General features: G+C 48.7%; 1 protein-coding gene across 1 annotated transcript in view; it reads left to right on the top strand.

Moving 5' to 3' along the window:
- CROCC2 (ciliary rootlet coiled-coil, rootletin family member 2) overlaps nucleotides 1-21204 on the top strand; it is a 215380-nt gene that overhangs the window by 100585 nt on the left and 93591 nt on the right. Inside the window, exons 21-22 of the mRNA XM_078854217.1 lie at nucleotides 14294-14473; nucleotides 15684-15818. Coding sequence (XP_078710343.1) covers nucleotides 14294-14473; nucleotides 15684-15818 — 315 coding nt within the window. The remainder of the gene's footprint in view (nucleotides 1-14293; nucleotides 14474-15683; nucleotides 15819-21204) is intronic.

Raw genomic sequence — 21204 nt, 5'->3', positions numbered from 1 at the left:
CCTCAGAGTTATATTTCGTATTCCTAGTTTCAGATACAAGAATGATTCATTCATACAAATAGAATGAACGCACTCAGTAGATTATAAGCTTTGTAATGATACCGTACAAGAGACCTTTTGCCTAAAGCATATTCCAGTGACATTATATTCATACTCATTAACATATTTCCATAGAACATATGGAGTGCAACATCACAATGGTAACCCCTGGTTAACATACGATGGGACGCCTTACCCACGCATGGTGACCCATGGGTAACATAGGATGGGGCTTCTTACCCAGGGCACGGTGAACCCTGGGTAACATACCATGGGGGCCTTACTCAGGGTCCCGTGACACTTGGGTAACATATTATGGGGCCCTTTACCCAGCTCACGGCAACCCCTGGGTAACATAACTTGGGACGTCTTACCCAGAGCACACCGACCCCTGGGTAACATACCATGGGGGCCTTACTCAGGGTCCCGTGACACTTGGGTAACATATTATGGGGCCCTTTACCCAGCTCACGGCAACCCCTGGGTAACATAACTTGGGACGTCTTACCCAGAGCACACCGACCCCTGGGTAACATACCATGGGGTGCCTTACCCAGGGCACAGTGACCCATAGTTCAGGTACCATGTGGTGCCATACCCGGGACACAGTGACCCCTGGATAACGTACCATGGGGTGCCTTACACAGAATTCGGCAAGCCCTGGGTAACGCACATGGGGCGCCTTACCCGCAGCACGGTGAACCCTGGGTAATGTACCATAGGGCGCTGTAGACAGGGCACGGTGACTCCTCAGTAAGGTACCATGGGGCTTCTTACCGAGGGCATGGCAACCCCTGGGTAATGTAACATGGGATGCCTTGCCCAGGGCACACTGACCTGTGGGTAACATACCATGGGGTGTCTTACGCGGGGCAAGGTGCCCCGTAATTTAGGTACCATGCAGCGCCTTACCCAGGACACAGCAACCCTTGGGTAAGGTATCATGAGGGCGCCTTATCCAGGGCATGATGACCCTTGGGTAACGTACTCTTACGCAGAGCTTGGCAACCCCTGAGTAATGTTCCCTGGAGCACCGAGACCCCTGGGTAATGTACCATGGGGCCTTACCCAGAGCACGGTGATTCCTCGGTAAGATACAATGGGGCCCTTTAGAATGATAGAATATCAGGGTTGGAAGGAACCTCAGGAGGTCATCTAGTCCAACCCCCTGCTCAAAGCAGGACCAATCCCCAACTAAATCATACCAGCCAGGGCTTTGTCAAGCCTGACCTTAAAAACTTCTAAGAAAGGAGATTCCACCACCTCCCTAGGTGATGCATTCCAGTGCTTCACCACCCTCCTAGTGAAAAAGTTTTTCCTAATATCCAACCTAAACCGCCCCTGCTGCAACTTGAGACCATTACTCCTCGTTCTGTCATCTGGTACCACTGAGAACAGCCTAGATCCATCCTCTTTGGAACCCCCTTTCAGGTAGTTGAAAGCAGCTATCAAATCCCCCCTCATTCTTCTCTTCCACAAGACTAAACAATCCCAGTTCCCTCAGCCTCTCCTCATAAGTCATGTGTTCCGGTCCCCTAATAATTTTTGTTGCCCTCCGCTGGACGTTTTCCAATGTTTCCACATCCTTCTTGTAGTGTGGGGCCCAAAACTGGACACAGTACTCCAGATGAGGCCTCACCGATGTCGAATAGAGGGATCCCCCGATCAAGTCCCTCGATCTGCTGGCAATGCCCCTACCTATACATCCCAAAATGCCATTGGCCTTCTTGGCAACAAGGGCACACTGCTGACTCATATCCAACTTCTCGTCCACTGTAACCCCTAGGTCCTTTTCTGCAGAACTGCTGCCTAGCCATTCGGTCCCTAGTCTGTAGCAATGCATGGGATTCTTCCATCCTAAGTGCAGGACTCTGCACTTGTCCTTGTTGAACCTCATCAGATTTCTTTTGGCCCAATCCTCTAATTTGTCTAGGGCCCTCTGTATCCTATTCCTACCCTCCAGCATATCTACCTCTCCTCCCAGTTTAGTGTCATCTGCAAACTTGCTATGGGTGCAATCCACACCATCCTCCAGATCATTTATGAAGATATTGAATAAAACCGGCCCCAGGACTGACCCTTGGGGCACTCCACTTGATATCAGCTGCCAACTAGACATGGAGCCATTGATCACTATCTGTTGAGCCGTACAATCTAGCCAGCTTTCTGTCCACCTTATAGTCCATTCATCCAGCCCATACTTCTTTAACTTGCTGGCAAGAATGCTGTGGGAGACCGTATCAAAAGCTTTGCTAAAATCAAGGAATAACACATCCACTGCTTTCTCCTCATCCACAGAGTCAGTTATCTCATTATAGAAGGCAATTAGGTTAGTCAGGCATGACTTGCCCTTGGTGAATCCATGCTGACTGTTCCTGATCACTTTCCTCTCCTCTAAGTGCTTCAGAATTGATTCCTTGAGGACCTGCTCCATGATTTTTCCAGGGACTGAAGTGAGGCTGACTGGCCTGCAGTTCCGTGGCACAGCGACACATGGGTAACGTACCATGCGGCACCTTATCTGGGGCATAGTGCCCCGTGGGTAAGGAATCATGTGCACCTTACTCAGGGCACTGTCACCCCTGGGTAAGGTACCATGGGGCGCCTTACCGGGGCATGGTGTCCCCTGAGTAATGTACCATAGGGTGCCTTTCCCAGGTCTTGGTGAGCCCTGGGTAACGTACCATCAGGCATCTTACCTGGGGCACAGTGACTCCTGTGTAACATACCATGGGGCACCTTATGCAAGGCACGGTGACCCCTGGGTAACACACCATGGTGTGCCTTACCCGGAGCACAGTGACCCCTGGATCACTGTGACGTTCCCCTCTGGTGTTATCTGGACCAGTGATCTGCTAGGTCACTCCAATCATTGACTCTGGGAGCCAGCCTTACCCTGCTTTGCTGTGAAAACCCCCACTCCTGGGCTGTTCACACACAGCCTCTGGCATGTAAGCTGCTCCTTGGATCGTGCAACTGAATGACACTAGCCAATATCTCCAGTCCCAGACACAACCCTAGGAACCTTCGTCTAGCAGTGTCCAGTTATGCCCGCTGGACGCTGAAAGTTTCTGAGTTTGTCAATTTAACAAAGAAATTGATATGTACCAGGCTTGTTATCCCAAAGGGAGTCTCTGACACGCTTTAAACCGGGGGTCTCAAACTTGAATCACCAGGAGGGCCACATGAGGACTCGTACTTTGGCCCGAGGGCCGCATCACCTCCTCCCCCCGCCCCACACTCCACCCCACCCCTGCCTGCAGGGTGCAGCAGGGGGTTCAGAGCAGGGGGTTGGGGAGCAGGAGGGAGTGCAGGGTGTGGCAGGGGTTGGGGTGCAGGCAGGGGGCTCAGGGCAGGGAGTTGGGGTGTGGGGTGCAGGAGGGGTTTGGGTTCCAGCCCGGCGTTGCTTACTTTGAGCGGTTCTGGGGTGGCAGGGGCGTGCACCGGGGCTGAGTGTTTGAGACCCCTGCTTTAAACCAAACGCACTGCTTCAGGTAGAAAAAACAAACAAATTTATTAACTACCAAGGTAAATTTTAAGTGATTATAAGTCAGAGCATAACAAGTCAGATTTGGTCAAATGAAACAAAAGGAAAACACATTCTAAGCTGTTCTTAACACTTTCAGTGCCCTTACAAACTTAGATGCTTCTCACCACAGGCTGGCTGGTTGCCCTTCAACCAGGTTCTCCGCTTTGATTAGCGCTTCAGTTGCTTGGTGGTGATATCTGTAGATGGAGGTGGAAGAGAGAGGAAGCATGGCAAATGTCTCTCCCTTTTATCATTTTCTTTCTTCCCTCTTGGCTTTGTCCCCCCCTCCCCTTCAGAGTCAGGTGAGCATTACCTCATTGCAGTCCCAAACTGACCAAAGGAAGCAGGGTAACTTCACTCAAGAGTCCAACTGACCCTTTGTTGTTGCCTAGGCCAGTGTTCTTTGTTCCTGTGAGGATGGGCTGGGTTTGTCCCATACATGCCCTGATGAGGTGTGAACTGCCCATCTGCTTCTGGAGAGTTTTTGCATGGGCTTGCTTTAAGACATGAGGACACATTTTCTGCCTCATAACTATATACATGGAATTACAACCTATAACATTACTATAACGATTACTATAACATTACCATAACAACAATGCTCAGTACATCATGAGCCTTCCAAAGACACATGACGTGACAAACTTTGCATTAGATACCACACAATCATATTATAAGGATGAACATAGGGGTGCTGGGTGTTCCCCTGAGGTACAGAACCTCACACCTCCCTGCTTAGTTTACTGAAAGAGGGTTAGTCACTGACTATCTCAAAGGCAATTTGTGTTATAGTTCTTTTGGCATCCAGCCATTAAGGCCATGAGGTGGTGCACCTCAGTTTCCCCATTAACACACAGTAAACAAGGTTTTAATGGTTTCTCTGCTGTAATAAGCTTTTAAACCTGTTTACAGACATTAATTGAAAAGTAGCATTATCATAAGGTTTAACATCAGTAACAAAATTCTTATCCCAAAACTTAACATTAATACCAAAATTATTTATCTCAGATGTGCGTTTACAAGTATCTCTATGATACCATGCCCTCTGTTCGGATATTCTAGTTTGAGGTTAGTTTGTTCATTACCCATGGTGTCCTCTGACTCTCTTCCCTAGCTTTTCCTTCCCTCAAGTGTTCCCCCACAGGGCTTAATTTAATCATGTTTCTGGAATTTTGGTGTCTCAGGGTCTGGCAAGATAGGTGTTCAGGGGGATCCTGCACATCGGCTGGCCCTTTGGGGAGCCATCTCCCAATCCCAGGACTGTAGATATGCAGAAAATCCAGCTCCCCTTTTGGGGTTACCCTGTGTTTCCCCCTCCCAGCACTGAGTCCTTTCCTGCCGGCTAGAGGGCTGTTATTTGTGCTCTCTGGGCTAGATGTGTTTACCATTTGATCAGATGCACCTTTTCCCAAAGGCTTTCCCATAACTGCTTTCTGTCTCACCAGCCTTGGGGAAAACACCCCCTTCTCTGTCAGTTGGGTCATTTGCATTCTGGCAAACTACCATCTGGCAATTTCCTGGTCCTAACTCCTCTGTTATCACACACATTGCAGCTGCATCTTGATTTAAACAGACACAGTTACTTTCCAAAAACTTATCAGAAATAGCATCCTGAAAAATTGGGACCTGGATTGGGGTACCCTCCACCACCCCTTTCTCTGTCCCTGAAAAGTCAGCTGTGTGACTGCTCCCCTCCAGGAGGTCAGTTACACAGGTCCTTCTCAAAACTTGGGTCACAGGCGGAGTGACTGGGTGCACAAACGCTGACCCAGCCACCCTCCTAGTGTCCTGGGCATCCTGCCCCAAGCGACTAGTGAGGAGACATTCCTGTACCCGCACTATTCCTTCCCCAGTTTCCTCCTCTGGGCCCCCTCCTAAGACACATTTCTCTGTGTTCCTAGGAAGGGTTCTGTTTCTAGTTCAGCTGCAAAACTCTGCCAGCTAACAACTGGGACAGTTTCCTTAATCCTCTCCTGCCCCTGTGCCTGAGGGCATGTTGCCTTCTGCTGGAAAGGAGCTAGTCCCAGCCTCTCCCATACTTGGAAGCAACACTGCTTCCCTGTGTTACAGAGTCACAGGAATCCTCACCCACCTCAGTGGTTTCTGAGATTCCCTGCCCTAATCTGGGCTCTCCTCAGGGACACATTTCTCCCTGCTCCCTAGAGCTGGGTTTGTCTCTGGTTCAGCTGTGATCTGTTGGCAGCTAACAACTTGGACAGTTCTCTCCCTACCAGGCATTACACCCCCATCCCTTCCGGATGTGGTGTTGCCTCCAGCTGCAGTGCAGGAGTTGGTCTCAACCACCCTCCCACCTGGAAGCATGTGGCTCCCCGCTGCTGCCAAAGAATCAAAGAGACTCTCTCCCATTCTCTCAGCAATTCCTGAGTCCTTTCCCTTTCCCACAGGGGTCCCAGCATAAAATTCCCTCCTGCTGCAGGCAAATACTTTAACCTGAGCTGCACGGAAAAAATCATTACCCAGGAGCAGGTCAACTAGGAGGTTTTCTGTTACCCCCACAGTCAAAACACTTTCCAAACCTTCCCAAACCACATAGATTTTAGCTAGTGGTACAAGGAATCTGCTTTCACCCATCCCCACAATCTCTGCCATTTGGCCAGGTAGCATACTGGCCTTTAGGACCACACTCTGCTTAACCAAAGAGATCTGGGCCCCTGTATTCCTCTGCCCCCAAGTACTCCCTGCCATTAATGTGGTTAGCCTTAACATGCTCCATGTCTGGTTCTGCAGAGGCTAACCTCACAGAACCAATATGATAGGGTTCAGTTGCTTGGGGGATTTCTGTGTTGAGGACAGCAGAACTAACATGAGCTATTGGTTGCCTGCTTCCCCCTAGGACTTTTATTCCTCAGGTGATCAGTGGAATTACACTGATAGCGCCTTTTGGGCTCTTCTGCTTTTACAGGAGATTTGGGATGAGGGTTAGAGGAATGTTTTTGGGTAAGAGAATATTTAGTCTCCCAACCCCCTTCTCTCTTCCCAGGGGCAAAATGGGATCCTCCCTTCCCACCAGTTTTAAACCCCCTTTTCTGTGGCCTGCCCTCAATAGATGCCTGATTCTGTTCGAAGGCATCAGCTAAAAAAGCCATCTCATCCACAGACTTTACATCTTTGTCCCATAGACACTGCTTTACATCAGCCTTGATGCCTTGAGCAACAAGATCAAGCATTCCTTCAAAACTTGCCACCTCTTTACCATGACGCATTTTCCCAACAAATCTTTCATTTTGTTTACATATTGCCCATTACTCATACCATTATCCCTCTTCAGATTCCTAAATTTAACTTTATGTTTCAGGGGTAATCTGAAAACTTTGCAAAACAGTATCTTTAAATTTACAATAATCTAAAGCATCTTCAATAGGTATTCCACTGAATATGTTTTGAGCTTTACCAGTTAATTTCGCAATCAAGGTAGGAACTCTCTTATCATCAGGGATTTCATGTGTCACACAAAGCCTTTTGAAGGTAGTCAGATATTCAGCAATATTATCCTCCTCACTATATGCAGGACATAAATGTTCCCATTTCTGGATTTTTAGACAGATGGAGTCATTGGGGTAGGAGGGGTTCTGGTTCTGCTTCTCTAGCAGGTCCAGTTGGTGTTTTCACTCTCTTTCTCTTTCTTCTCTCTCTTTCTCTTTTTCAGCGATGGCCCTTCTGTGTGCAGCCTCCTCCCTGGCTGCCTCTGCCTCCACAGTTTCCCTGGCCTCAGCTGCTTCTTTGAGCATCATTTCTGCCTGCCACATTTGAAACTCGCTGTCCTTTTCCTTCTCTGCAGCTTCCAGTCTGGCCAGCTCTAGTTTTGTAGCTGCCTCAGTGGTAGTCATTTTTCTGCTTTCTCTCACCTGAAATAAACAAACAGAAAATAACAAAACTGTGACCTCCTCCTGACTGTTCTTAGCCTCTGCACTTAAAATCACAACTATCAGTGCTTAAAGTGTGAACTTTACTTGGCGTAACAAGCCATACATACACCCTGCTTGCTGCACCACTGTGACATTCCCCTCTGATGTTATCCGGACCCGTGATCTGCTAGGTCACTCCAATCATTGACTCTGGGAGCCAGCCTTACCCTGCTCTGCAGTGAGAACCCCCACTCCTGGGCTGTTCACACACAGCCTCTGGCATGTAAGCTGCTCCTTGCATTGTGTAACCGAATGACACTAGCCAATATCTCTGGTCCCAGACACAACCCTAGGAACTTCCATCTTGCAGTGTCCAGTTATGCCCACTGGACACTGCAAACTTATGAGAGTTTGTCAATTTGTTATCCCAAGGGGAATCTCTGACATGCTTTAAACCAAACGCACTGCTTCAGAGTGGAATAAACAAACAAACTTATTTGCTACCAAGGTAGATTTTAAGTGATTATAAGTCAGAGCCAGATTTGGTCAAATGAAACAAAAGCAAAACCCATTCTAACTTTGCATTAGATACCACACAATCATATTATAAGGATGAACATGGAGGTGCTGAGTGTTTGCCCGAGGTACAGAACATCACAGTAACATACCATAGGCCTCCTTACCTAAGGCACAGCGACCTCTGGGTAACATACCATGGGGTTCCTTCTGCAGGGCACGGAGACCTCTGGGTAATGCACCATGGGACGCCTTACCTAGGACTTGGCAACCTCTGCCTAACATACAATTGGGCACCTTACCCAGGGCACAGTGACCCCTGGGTAACGTACCATGGGCCTCCTTACCTGGGGCATGCGACCCCTGGGTAACATACCATGGGGTGCATTACCTTGGATTCGGTGACCCATGGACAATATTCCATGTAGTGCCTTCCTCGGGGCACAGTGACCCCTGGGTAACATACCATGGGGTGCCATACCCTAGGCACGTGGTCCCCTGGGTAATGTATCGTGGGGCACCTCACACAGGACACGGTGACCCCTGGGTAATGTACTTTGGGGCATCTTACCCGGAGCACAGTGATCCATGGGTAATGTACAATGGGGCTCCTTACCTGGGGCATGGTGACACCTGGGGAACGTACCATGGGGTGCCTTACCCGTGGCATGGTGACCCCTGGATAAAGTACCTTAGGGCCCATTACCCAGTGCATGGCAACCCTGGGTAATGTACCATGGGATTCCTTACCCAGGACACGGCGACCCCTCCGTAATGTACCATGGGGTGCCTTACCGGGGCATGGTGACCCCTGGATAACGTACCATGGGGTGCCTTTCCCAGGGCTCAGTGACCCCTGGATAATATACCAGGGAGTTCTTTACGCAGGACATGGCGACCCCTGGTAACATACCTTAGGGATCCTTACCCGGGGCATGGCAACCCCTGGGTAACATACCATAGGGTGCCTTACCTAGGGTACGGCAACCCCTGCATAATGTATCATGGAGTGCCTTACGCAGGGCATGGCAACCCCTGCATATTGTACCATGGGGCGTCTTACGCAGGGCATGGCAACCCCTGGGTAACGTACAATGGAGCTCCTTATGAGGGGCACACGGTAATGGGTGTAGTGGGTATGGGTAATGTATTGTGGAACACCTCTCGCAGGGCATGGTGACCCCTGGGGCACATTACCTTGGGCACAGTGACCCACGGATAACCTACCATGCAGCTCCTTCTGCAGTGCACGGTGACCCCTTGATGACATACCATGGGGTGCCTTCCCCAGGACATGGTGACCCCTGGGTAACTTACCCTGGAGCGCCTTACCCAGGGCATGGTGTCCCCTGGGTAAAGTACGATGGGGCGCCTTACCCAGGGCACAGTGCCCCCTGGGTAACATACAATGGAATCATAGAATAGAATGAATCATAGAATATCAGGGTTGGAAGGGACCCCAGAAGGTCATCTAGTCCAACCCCCTGCTCAAAGCAGGACCAATTCCCAGTTAAATCATCCCAGCCAGGGCTTTGTCAAGCCTGACCTTAAAAACCTCTAAGGAAGGAGATTCTACCACCTCCCTAGGTAACGCATTCCAGTGTTTCATCACCCTCTTAGTGAAAAAGTTTTTCCTAATATCCAATCTAAACCTCCCCCACTGCAACTTGAGACCATTACTCCTCGTTCTGTCATCTGTTACCATTGAGAACAGTCTAGAGCCATCCTCTTTGGAACCCCCTTTCAGGTAGTTGAAAGCAGCTATCAAATCCCCCCTCATTCTTCTCTTCTGCAGGCTAAACAATCCCAGCTCCCTCAGCCTCTCCTCATAAGTCATGTGTTCTAGACCCCTAATCATTTTTGTTGCCCTTCGCTGGACTATCTCCAATTTATCCACATCCTTCTTGTAGTGTGGGGCCCAAAACTGGACACAGTACTCCAGATGAGGCCTCACCAATGTCGAATAGAGGGGAACGATCACGTCCCTCGATCTGCTCGCTATGCCCCTACTTATACATCCCAAAATGCCATTGGCCTTCTTGGCAACAAGGGCACACTGCTGACTCATATCCAGCTTCTCGTCCACTGTCACCCCTAGGTCCTTTTCCGCAGAACTGCTGCCTAGTCATTCGGTCCCTAGTCTGTAGCGGTGCATGGGATTCTTCCGTCCTAAGTGCAGGACTCTGCACTTATCCTTATTGAACCTCATCAGATTTCTTTTGGCCCAATCCTCCAATTTGTCTAGGTCCTTCTGTATCCTATCCCTCCCCTCCAGCGTATCTACCACTCCTCCCAGTTTAGTATCATCCACAAATTTGCTGAGAGTGCAATCCACACCATCCTCCAGATCATTTATGAAGATATTGAACAAAACCGGCCCCAGGACCGACCCTTGGGGCACTCCACTTGACACCGGCTGCCAACTAGACATGGAGCCATTGATCACTACCCGTTGAGCCCGACAATCTAGCCAGCTTTCTACCCACCTTATAGTGCATTCATCCAGCCCATACTTCCTTAACTTGCTGACAAGAATACTGTGGGAGACCGTGTCAAAAGCTTTGCTAAAGTCAAGAAACAATACATCCACTGCTTTCCCTTCATCCACAGAACCAGTAATCTCATCATAAAAGGCGATTAGATTAGTCAGGCATGACCTTCCCTTGGTGAATCCATGCTGGCTGTTCCTGATCACTTTCCTCTCATGCAAGTGCTTCAGGATTGATTCTTTGAGGACCTGCTCCATGATTTTTCCAGGGACTGAGGTGAGGCTGACTGGCCTGTAGTTCCCAGGATCCTCCTTCTTCCCTTTTTTAAAGATTGGCACTACATTAGCCTTTTTCCAGTCATCCGGGACTTCCCCGGTTCGCCACGAGTTTTCAAAGATAATGGCCAATATAATCATTTTCAAAGATAATGGAGCCCCTTATGAGGGGCACAGTGACCCCTGGGTAATGTACCATGGAGCACCTTTCCCAGGGCATGGTGACCCCTAGGTAGCATATCATGGGGCGCCTTACCTGGGGCACGGCGACCCTTGTGTAATGTACCATGGTGCGTCTTACACAGGGCAGGGTATGGCGACCCCTGGGTAATCTACCGTGGGGTGTCTTACACAGGGCAGAGCAACCCCTTGGTTATCTACTATGGGTGCCTTACACAGGGCATGGTGATCCCTAGGTAACATACTGTGGAGCACCTTACCCAGGGCACAGTGAGCCGTGGATAACGTACCATGGGGCGCCTTACCAAGGGCATGTTAACTCCTGGGTAACGTAGCATGGGGAGCTGTACCAGGGGCACAGTGACCCCTGGGTAACGTACCATGGAGCTCCTTTCCCAGGGCAGGGTGACCCCTAGGTAAATCTCCATGGGGCGCCTTATGCAGTGGATGGCAACCCCTGGGTAACATACCATGGGCACCTTACCTGCAGCACGGTAATCCCTGGGTAATGTACCATGGGGCTCCTTACCCAGGGCAGGGAGACACCTGGGTAATGTACTGTGATGGGTTGGGTCCCAGAGACCCCCTTGGGACTGCCACCTGATGTGCTGAGACTACCTCTGAGCCCATTTTCCCTTGCAGCTTGGGACTTCAGTACCCTGTCTTGTTGATCCTGTCTTGCAAAATCACAGCAACAATATGGAGTCTGTAGCCACCTGGGCAAGTCACATGTCTATGAATGATTCAGCTTTTTGCCTCAGAGATATTCCAATAAGCTTCTTTCACAGACTAGACTCCTTCCTAGTCTGGGTCCAGCACTCACTCACACCCACATAGTTACTGTCCTTTGTACCAGTTTCTTTGTTTTGAGCCAGCTGAAGACAAAATGGAGGGGTTTCCAGGGCCTTTTATATTCTTTCTCTTGTGGGCGGAAACCCCTTTGTTCGCCTGTTCAAAATCACTGTAACAAGATGGAGTCTGTAGCTACCTGGGCAACTCACAAGTCTATGAACAATTCAGCTTTTTGCAGGCCGATGCCATTGTTTACATGTTAGTTTGAACGTCCCCAGGAAAGCTCAGATGTGGATTGGCATCTTCCAAAGTCCATTGCTAGTTAAGTACTCCCAATTACTTGAATAACCCCTTCACATTATGTTGACCAAATCTGCCTTATGTGCTTCCTACAGCAAACACTTTAAATACAAGCATAGAGCCAATGCTCATAACTTCAGATATAAAAATGATACATGCATACAAATAGGATGAATATATTCAGTAGCTCATAAGCTTTGCAAAAATAAGTTAAATGGCATATCTAGCATAAAACATATTCCAGTTATGTCATATTTACACTCATAAGCATATTTCTACAAAGCATTATGGGGTGCAAAATCACATGCACCATGGGGCACCTTACCTGAAGCACGGTGACCCCTTGGTAACTTACCATGAGGTGCCTTACCCAGGGCATGTTGACTCCTTACCCAGGTCACAGTGACTCCTGGGTGACGTATTATAGGGGACCTTACCTGGCATACGGTGACTCCTGGATAATGTACCATAGGGCTCCTTTTCCAGGGCACAGCGATCCCTGGGTAGCATACCATGCAGAGCCTTACTTGAGGCATGGCAACTCCTGCATAACATACCATGGGGCACCTTACCCGGGGCACGGTGCCCCACAGAAACATACCATGGGGCACCTTACCCGGGGCACGGTGCCCCCAAGGTAACATACCATGGGATGCCTTACCCGGGGCACAGCGCCCCACAGTAACATACCATGGGGCCCCTTGCCCAGGGCACGGTGACTGCTGGGTAACGTACCATGGACAGATTTATGCAGGGCAGTACGACTGCTGGGTAAGGTACCATGGGGTGCTGTGCACGGGACATGGTAACCCCTGGCTAATGTACCATAGTGCGCCTTACCTGGGGCACAGCGACCCCTGGGTAATGTATCATGGGGCACCTTACGCAGGGCACTGTGACCCCTTGATAACATACCATGGGATACCTTCCCCAGAACATGGTGACCCCTGGGTAATGTACCATGGGGCATCTCACGCAGGGCAGGGTGACCCCTTGGTTATATACCATGGAGCACCTTACCCGAGACAGGGTGTGACCCCTGGGTAACTTATCATGGAGCGCCTTACCCGGCGCACAGTGACTCCTGGGTAACGTAAAATGGCACGCCCTACCCAGGGCACGATGATCCCTGGGTAAATTACCACAGGGCTCCTTATCCAGGGCCCAGTGTCCCCTGGGTTACGTACCATGGGGCGCCTTTCTTCGAGCATGGTTACCCCTTGGTATCATACCATGGAGCACATTACCCAGGGCATGGTGAACCGTGGGTAATGTACCATGGGGCATCTTACCTGGAGCATGATGACCTGTGGGTAACATACGATGGGGAGCCTTACCAGGGGCATGGTGACCCTTGAGTAACATACCATGGGGCACCTTTCCCAGGGCATGGTGACCCCTTCATAACTTTTCCCAGGTCCTTTTCTGCAGAACTGCTACTTAGTCATTTGGAACCCCAGCCTGTAGCAGTCTATGGGATTCTTCCTTCCTAAGTGCAGGACTCTGCACTTTTCCTTGTTGAACCTCATCAGATTTCTTTTGGCCCAATCCTCTAATTTGTCTAGGTCACCCCATCCCTACCTTCCAGCGTATCTACCTCTTCCCCCAGCTTAGTGTCATCTGTGAACTTGCTGAGGGTGCAATTCATCCCATCATCCAGATCATGAATAAAGATGTTGAACAAAACTGGCCCCAGGACCGACCCCTGGGGCACTCCACTTGATACTGGGTGCCAACTAGACATTGAGCCATTGATCACCACCAGTTGAGCACGACAATCTAGCCAGCTTTTTTCCACCTTATAGTCCATTCATCCAATCCATACTTTTTTAACTTGCTGGCAAGAATACTGTGGGAGACCATATCAAAAGCTTTGCTAAAGTCAAGATATATCACATCCATCGCTTTCCCCATATCCATAGAGCCAGTTATCTCATCATAGAAGGCAATCAGGTAGGTCAGCCATGACTTGCCCTTGGTAATCCATGTTGACTGTTCCTGATCACCTTCCTCTCCTCCACATAGTAATATGGTGAAGACTCCAGATCACAGGCAGTCCTGGGAACCTAGCTACATTGTGTATTCTTTGTCCCAAGTGTTCTCCTCCGTGCTGGCCGGAAGCATGACATGCACAGTAGCTGGGCCATCACAGCGTTAACCTTCTCCCTGACCTCTCTGTCAGGCAAGCCCTGTATGGAGTGCCACATGGCTCTGCACACAGCAGGGTGAGGGCTGTAACTTTTCAGGAAGGTTTGTCCCCATCCAGACCTGTCCTTAACAGCCTGCTCTGCTCTTGCTCGATGTCAGGAGAGCTTATATCTGGCACTGAAGGAGGAGAAGGAAGAGGCTGTGCACCGGCTGCAGCAGGAGAAGGAGGAGCTGCTGTCCAAATGTGAGGCTGAGAAAGAGGAGCTGGCTGAGGAAGTACTGAGTTTGCAGCAGGAGCGGGATGAAAGCCTTCTCCTGTTGGAGAATGACAAGCAGACGGTAAGCAGGGAGAGCAATGGTCCTGGAGGAGCACGGGCTGCAGGAAAGCTCCAGTCCCAGCCCCTCCCAGCGGAAGGCGCTGTGGGGAGTGGTATAGCATGCTGGCTGTGGGGAACCCAGAGAAGGGCTCTGGGGATCTCAGAGGAATGGAGAACATACCTTACAAGAGAAGACTTAAGGAGCTTGGCTTGTTTAGCCTAACCAAATGAAGGCTGAGGGGAGATATGACTGTTCTCTATAAATGTGTCAGAGGGATAAACACCAGCAAGGGAGAGGAGTTATTTAAGTTAAGCGCCAGTGCAGAACAAATGTCTATAAACTGGCCATCAACAAGTTTAGGCTTGAAATATACAAAGGTTTCTAACCATCAGAGGAGTGAAGTTCTGGAACAGCCTTCCAAGAGGAGCAGTGGGGGAAAAAATCTAACTGGCTTCAAGCCTGAGCTTGATATGTTTATGGTGGGAATGGTATGTTGAGGTTGCCTACAATGGCATGTAGCCAATCTGCAACTGCTAGCAGCAAATATCTCCAATGGGCGGAGACAGGACACTAGATGGGACGGGACACTAGACAGGACACAGACAATTCTTTCCCAGGTGTCTGGCTGGTGGGTTTTGCTGAAATGCTGAGGGTCTAATCGATTGCTATATTTGGGATTGAGAAGGAATTTTTACCCGGGTCAGATTGGCAGGTTTTCGCCTTCCTCTGCAGCATGGGGCAGGGTCACTTGCAGGTTTAAGCTAGTGTAAATGGTTGATTCTCTGTAACTTCAAGACTTTAAATTGTGATTTGAGGACTTCAGTAACTCGGTTAGGGGTCTATTACAGGAGTGGGTGGGCGAGGTTCCGTGGCCTGCAATGTGCAGAAGGTCGGACTAGATGATCATGATGGTCCCTTCTGACCTTAAAGTCTATGGGTCAGTGAGACTACTTCAGGCCCAGCCTATGCCAGCGGGAGGCGCTGTGGGGAGTGATTTTGAGTGCTGGGTGTGGGTAACCCCACAGCCACTACAGGCTCAGCCTGTGCCAGCAGGAGGCTCTCGATTGAATGGCATAACAGTGCTAGCTGCAAGGAAGTGTACAGCTACTGCAGTCCTAGCAGGGGGTACCTGTGGAGAATGTCCTTCCCTCCCAATATGCTGAGCTCCTGCACTTGACCTTCCACATGTGCCATTCTTGAATGATGGCTCCTGTCTGTTGCATCCTGCCAGGTGCTGTCCCTGAAGGAAACAGAGAAGAGTCTACTGTCAGAGAAGCTCAGTGAGGCCCAGCGGGAGCTTATGAATGCCAGGATGGATATTGACCGGGTGAAGCTGGAGGCTCTGAACCGCCAGGAGCAGGATAAGGTGAGCTCAAATCCTTCTCTAGACACCATGTGGCCCAAACAGTCATGTGCCCTGCAGGATCCTGCAGGCTGGAGTTCTGCTGTGGCCAGCCCTGCAGCAGGAAGGTGCTTAAGCACATGTCGAATTCCAGGCATGTGAGTGATCCCATTGAAGCTGATGAGTATGAGTAATGGACAGGATTGCCTGTTTATCCTCCATGTTGCTAGCCAGTTATTTGAAAATGGCCTGGGCCAGCAAGCTCCAGATGAATTCTGGGATACAACAGGAGGGATGATAGGAGTTGGACCCATAGTCAGACAGTTCCTCTGCACACCGACTGGTATCTCCTAATCTGCCGTGAAAAGTACCCAGAATGCATAGTGCCTAGAAACAGCAGTTGGTGCCTGGGATACCTACCTGCAGTGCAACACGCTTATGGCAGTACAGCACTGTGCAATGTGGATGTGAAGCTTCAAAGGGGAAGTAGCTTTAACCTGGGGCATGTGCACAGGATGGACACACAGTCAGTGCCGTTACATTGGTCCACTTAGATCGATACACACTAGACTGCTACAACTTCTGCATATAGACAGAGCCTTGCTATGAGAATAAAAACTCGTTTGGGTGGAGAAGTGAACAAGTCTTTCACTGCCTCTGTTAAGGCTAAATCCGCACTCTGGCACTTCAAGTGCAGAAGGGGAGGCCTGCAACGATTCTAAAAGTTAACACTGGCCACTCCAGGCTTATATTAAACTCCCAAGGTTACAGCTTTATTCTGACCTCGGATTGGTAGATGCTGCCATCACCCAAGTACAGAACCCCTTTAAGAGTCCAGGAAGGCACACCTGGGAATTCCTTTCTGTGGGATACCCTCAAGCCCTTTCACCTCCGTAGGTAACACATCCCAGTGTTTCACCACCCTCCTAGTGAAAAAGTTTTTCCTAATATCCAACCTAAACCTCCCCCACTGCAACTTGAGACCATTACTCCTCGTTCTGTCATCAGCTACCACTGAAAACAGTCTAGATTCATCCTCTTTGGAACCCCCTTTCAGGTAGTTGAAAGCAGCTATCAAATCCCCCCCTCATTCTTCTCTTCCGCAGACTAAACAACCCCAGTTCCCTCAGCCTCTCCTCATAGGTCATGTGTTCCAGTCCCCTAATCATTTTTGTTGCCCTCCGCTGGATGTTTTCCATGTTTCCACATCCTTCTTGTAGTGTGGGGCCCAAAACTGGACACAGTACTCCAGATGAGGCCTCACCAATGTCGAATAGAGGGGAACGATCACGTCCCTCAATCTGCTGGCAGTGCCCCTACTTATACAGCCCAAAATGCCATTGGCCTTCTTGGCAACAAGGGCACATTGTTGACTCGTATCCAGCTTCTCATCCACTGTAACCCCTAGGTCCTTTTCTGCAGAACTGCTGCCTAGCCATTTGGTCCCTAGTCTGTAGCAGTGCATGGGATTCTTCCGTCCTAAGTGCAGGACTCTGCACTTGTCCTTGCTGAACCTCATCAGATTTCCTTTGGCCCAATCCTCTAATATGTCTAGGTCCCTCTGTATCCTATCCCTACCCTCCAGCGTATCTACCTCTCCTCCCAATTTAATGTCATCTGCAAACTTGCTGAGGGTGCAGTCCACGCCATCCTCCAGATCATTAATGAAGATATTGAACAAAACCGGCCCGAGGACCAACCCTTGGGGCACTCTACTTGATACCGGCTGCCAACTAGACATGGAGCCATTAATCACTACCCGTTGAGCTCGACAATCTAGCCAACTTTCTATCCACCTTATAGTCCATTCATCCAGCCCATACTTCTTTAATTTGCTGGAAAGAATACTGTGGGAAACAGTGTGAAAAGCTTTGCTAAAGTCAAGGAACAACACGTCCACTGCTTTGCTCTCATCCACAGAGCCAGTTATCTCATCATAGAAGACAATTAGATTAGTCAGGTATGACTTGCCCTTGGTGAATCCAGGCTGACTGTTCCTGATCACTTTCCTCTCCTCTAAGTGCTTCAGAATTGATTCCTTGAGGACCTGCTCCATGATTTTTCCAGGGACTGAGGTGAGCCTGACTGGCCTGAAGTTCCCAGGATCCTCCTCCTTCCCTTTTTTAAAGATGGGCACTACATTAGCCTTTTTTCAGTCGTCTGGGACCTCCCCCGATCACCATGAGTTTTCAGAGATAGCGGCCAATGGCTGTGCAATCACATCCGCCAATTCCTTTAGCACTCTCGGATGCAACGCATCCGGCCCCATTGACTTGTGCTTGTCCAGCTTTTCTAAATAGTCCCGAACCACTTCTTTCTCCACAGAGGGCTGGTCACCTCCTCCCCATGCTGTGCTGCCCAGTGCAGTAGTCTGGGAGCTGACCTTGTTCATGAAGACAGAGGCAAAAAAAGCATTGAGTACATTAGCTTTTTCCACATCCTCTGTCACTAGGTTGCCTCCCTCATTCAGTAAGGGGAAGACACTTTCCTTACTTTCTTCTTGTTGCTAACATACCTGAAGAAACCCTTCTTTTTACTCTTAACATCTCTTGCTAGCTGCAACTCTAGGTGTGATTTGGCCTTCCTGATTTCACTCCTGCATGTCTGAGCAATATTTTTATACTCTTCCCTGGTCATTTGTCCAATCTTCCACGTCTTGTCAGCTTCTTTTTTGTGTTTAAGATCAGCAAGGATTTCACTGTTAAGCCAAGCTGGTCGCCTGCCATATTTCCTATTCTTTCTACACATCAGGATGGTTTGTCCCTGTAACCTCAATAAGGATTCTTTAAAATACAGCCAACTCTCCTGGACTCCTTTCCCCCTCATGTTATTCTCCCAGGGGATTCTGCCCATCAGTTCCCTGAGGTTGTCAAAGCCTGCTTTTCTGAAGTCCAGGGTCTGTATTCTGCTGCTTTCCTTTCTTCCTTGTGTCAGGATCCTGAACTCGACCATCTCATGGTCACTGCCTCCCAGGTTCCCATCCACTTTTGCTTCCACTACTAATTCTTCCCGGTTTGTGAGCAGCAGGTCAAGAAGAGCTCTGCCCGTAGTTGGTTCCTCCAGCACTTGCACCAGGATAATTGTCCCCTACCCTTTCCAAAAACTTCCTGGATTGCCTGTGCACCGCTGTACTGCTCTCCCAGCAGATATCAGGGTGATTGAAGTCTCCCATAAGAACCAGGGCCTGCGATCTAGTAAACTTCCATTAGTTGCCGGAAGAAAGCTTCGTCCATCTCAACCCCCTGATCCTGTGGTCTATAGCAGACTCCCACCATGACATCACCCTTGTTGCTCACGCTTCTAAACTTAATCCAGAGACATTCAGGTTTTTCTGCAGTTTCATATCAGAGCTCAGAGCAGTCATACTGCTCTCTTCCATACAGTTCAACCTTTTCTGCTCTGCCTGTCCTTCCTAAACAATTTATATCCATCCATGACAGCACTCCAGTTATGTGAGTTACCCCACCAAGTCTCTGTGATTCCAATCACAACATAATTCCTTGATTGTGCCAGGACTTCCAGTTCTCCCTGCTTGTTTCCCAGGCTTCTTGCATTTGTGTATAGGCACTTGAGATAACTTGCTGTTTGTCCTGCTTTCTTAGTATGAGCTGAGAAAGAAAAAAAAGGGAAATTAGCTGTTGCCACCAGTTAATTAAACAATGTGCAGAAACCTCTTAAGACACACAAATCCAGTTTTGTCCTAAAAAAAGGTAAATTTTATTAATAAAAAAAAAGAAAGAAAGAAAATACATTTGGGAATTCAGGCTATTGCTAAATTTTAAAAGAGCAACTACAAAGATTAAGCATCAAGAATAGTTTTTTTGAGGTCTAGCTTAAAGGTTACAAGCAAAACAAAAGCACCTGGTGTTAGCACAGAGGAATCCACAAGCCATAATGAAATAAAAGGGATAAACCTAATTGCGTCTTCCTAATCTACTTACATATCTGGTTTTAAATGAGTAGTTTCTAGGTATGATATTGATGATTTTCTCATACCTGACCCAAGCTTCTTACAGCATAACTGCTGTCCTGCCCGCCTCTCCCCAGGAGAACAACAGACAGACAGAAGGGGAGTCTTGTTTCAATTTTAAAAAGTTCTAGCCTTCCCATTGGCTCTTTTCGCCAGGTGCCCACTCACTTCCTTTTACCTATGCATAGCAATGAGACTTTTTAACACTTTACAGGTAGAGCAGTTAGAGAACAGCTACTAAGAGGGATTTTATAGCTACTGGCTGGCTGGGTGTCCATAAAAGGGAGCCCCCCCCCCCCCCTTCATTTATCACAGCCTCCTACATGCACTGAAAAAGTGACTGATCTTACAAGTCAGATGACTTGGCCAGTCTAAATCTACTTCCTGGCTAAAGTTTGTTGTTATCAGAGTCACATCACTCTGCATAGAGTGCTGTTATGGGCCAAAATTAAGGCACATAGGCAGCCCTGTGTGCTTGACCGTTGCTTATGCTGTTGGTCCCTGTAGTTTGCTTGCAGAATCCATTGTGAGGTTTCAGTGAGCTAACACAATGTTGGGGGGTTTGGTTTGATTTGGTTTTATAATCAGAAATATATGCTTGACATTTGTGGGGGCTCAGCCACCAGATAGATCATTCCAAAGGAGAACATGCACATTAAAGAATAGTCCCTTAACACCAAACAACAGTACAAGAAGGCTATAAAACTCCAATCAGAACTCGTCTGCAAAGCATTGACATTGGAAAGATTGATTGGGAACTAAAGGGAAATCAGATGCAAAGAATAACTTCCCTCAATGACTATAAACATCCCCCTACCCCCAAAAATCACTAAGTGGGAGGAATGGAAATAACCTGTTGTGGTGTACTGCTGTGATCAAAAGGGGAGAGACCTTGTTCCCTTGGAAAATGTTCCATTTGATTCCCTGGGCCCACTTGTATTCTCATTGAAGTCAAAAGAAAAAGTTCCCTTGATTTCTATGGGGAAAGGATGGACTTTCATCTTTAACCCCGAGGTGGGATGTGCAATTGTGTGAATAACTAGACTGTAAACCCTTTGTTGCTGGATCTCTGTTTTTTAGCTACCTCTCAAGATTCATGCGTATACACATTATGTGGCATTATATAGACAATAATAAAAGTCACTAATATACATTCCAACAGCAGATTTCTCTAGGATAGGGATTGACGTACCGAGGAGTGCAGGCCAGAGTGTGGCACAAAACACCTCTCCTTACCGCCTTCCCTTCCACCACATGTAAGAGAAGTAGCAAAACAGGATCTAGTCAGTTTCATGTTCCTGAGCTCTTCTCAAGACTAGCCCAGAAACAAGATGAAACTGACAGAGCTGGTCTGTTTTGCTTTGCTTTATTGCTGGCTCATAGAGAGAAGCAGTGTGGAGGCTGAGGATAATCCAGGCGGAGCAGTGAAGGGGAAGAACA

This window comes from Lepidochelys kempii, chromosome 9 (assembly GCF_965140285.1).
Source record: "Lepidochelys kempii isolate rLepKem1 chromosome 9, rLepKem1.hap1, whole genome shotgun sequence".
NCBI classification, from domain to species: Eukaryota; Metazoa; Chordata; order Testudines; family Cheloniidae; genus Lepidochelys; species Lepidochelys kempii.
The sequence above is the reverse complement of the archived record's forward strand: the minus strand, read 5'-3'. Positions and strand labels throughout refer to the sequence as shown.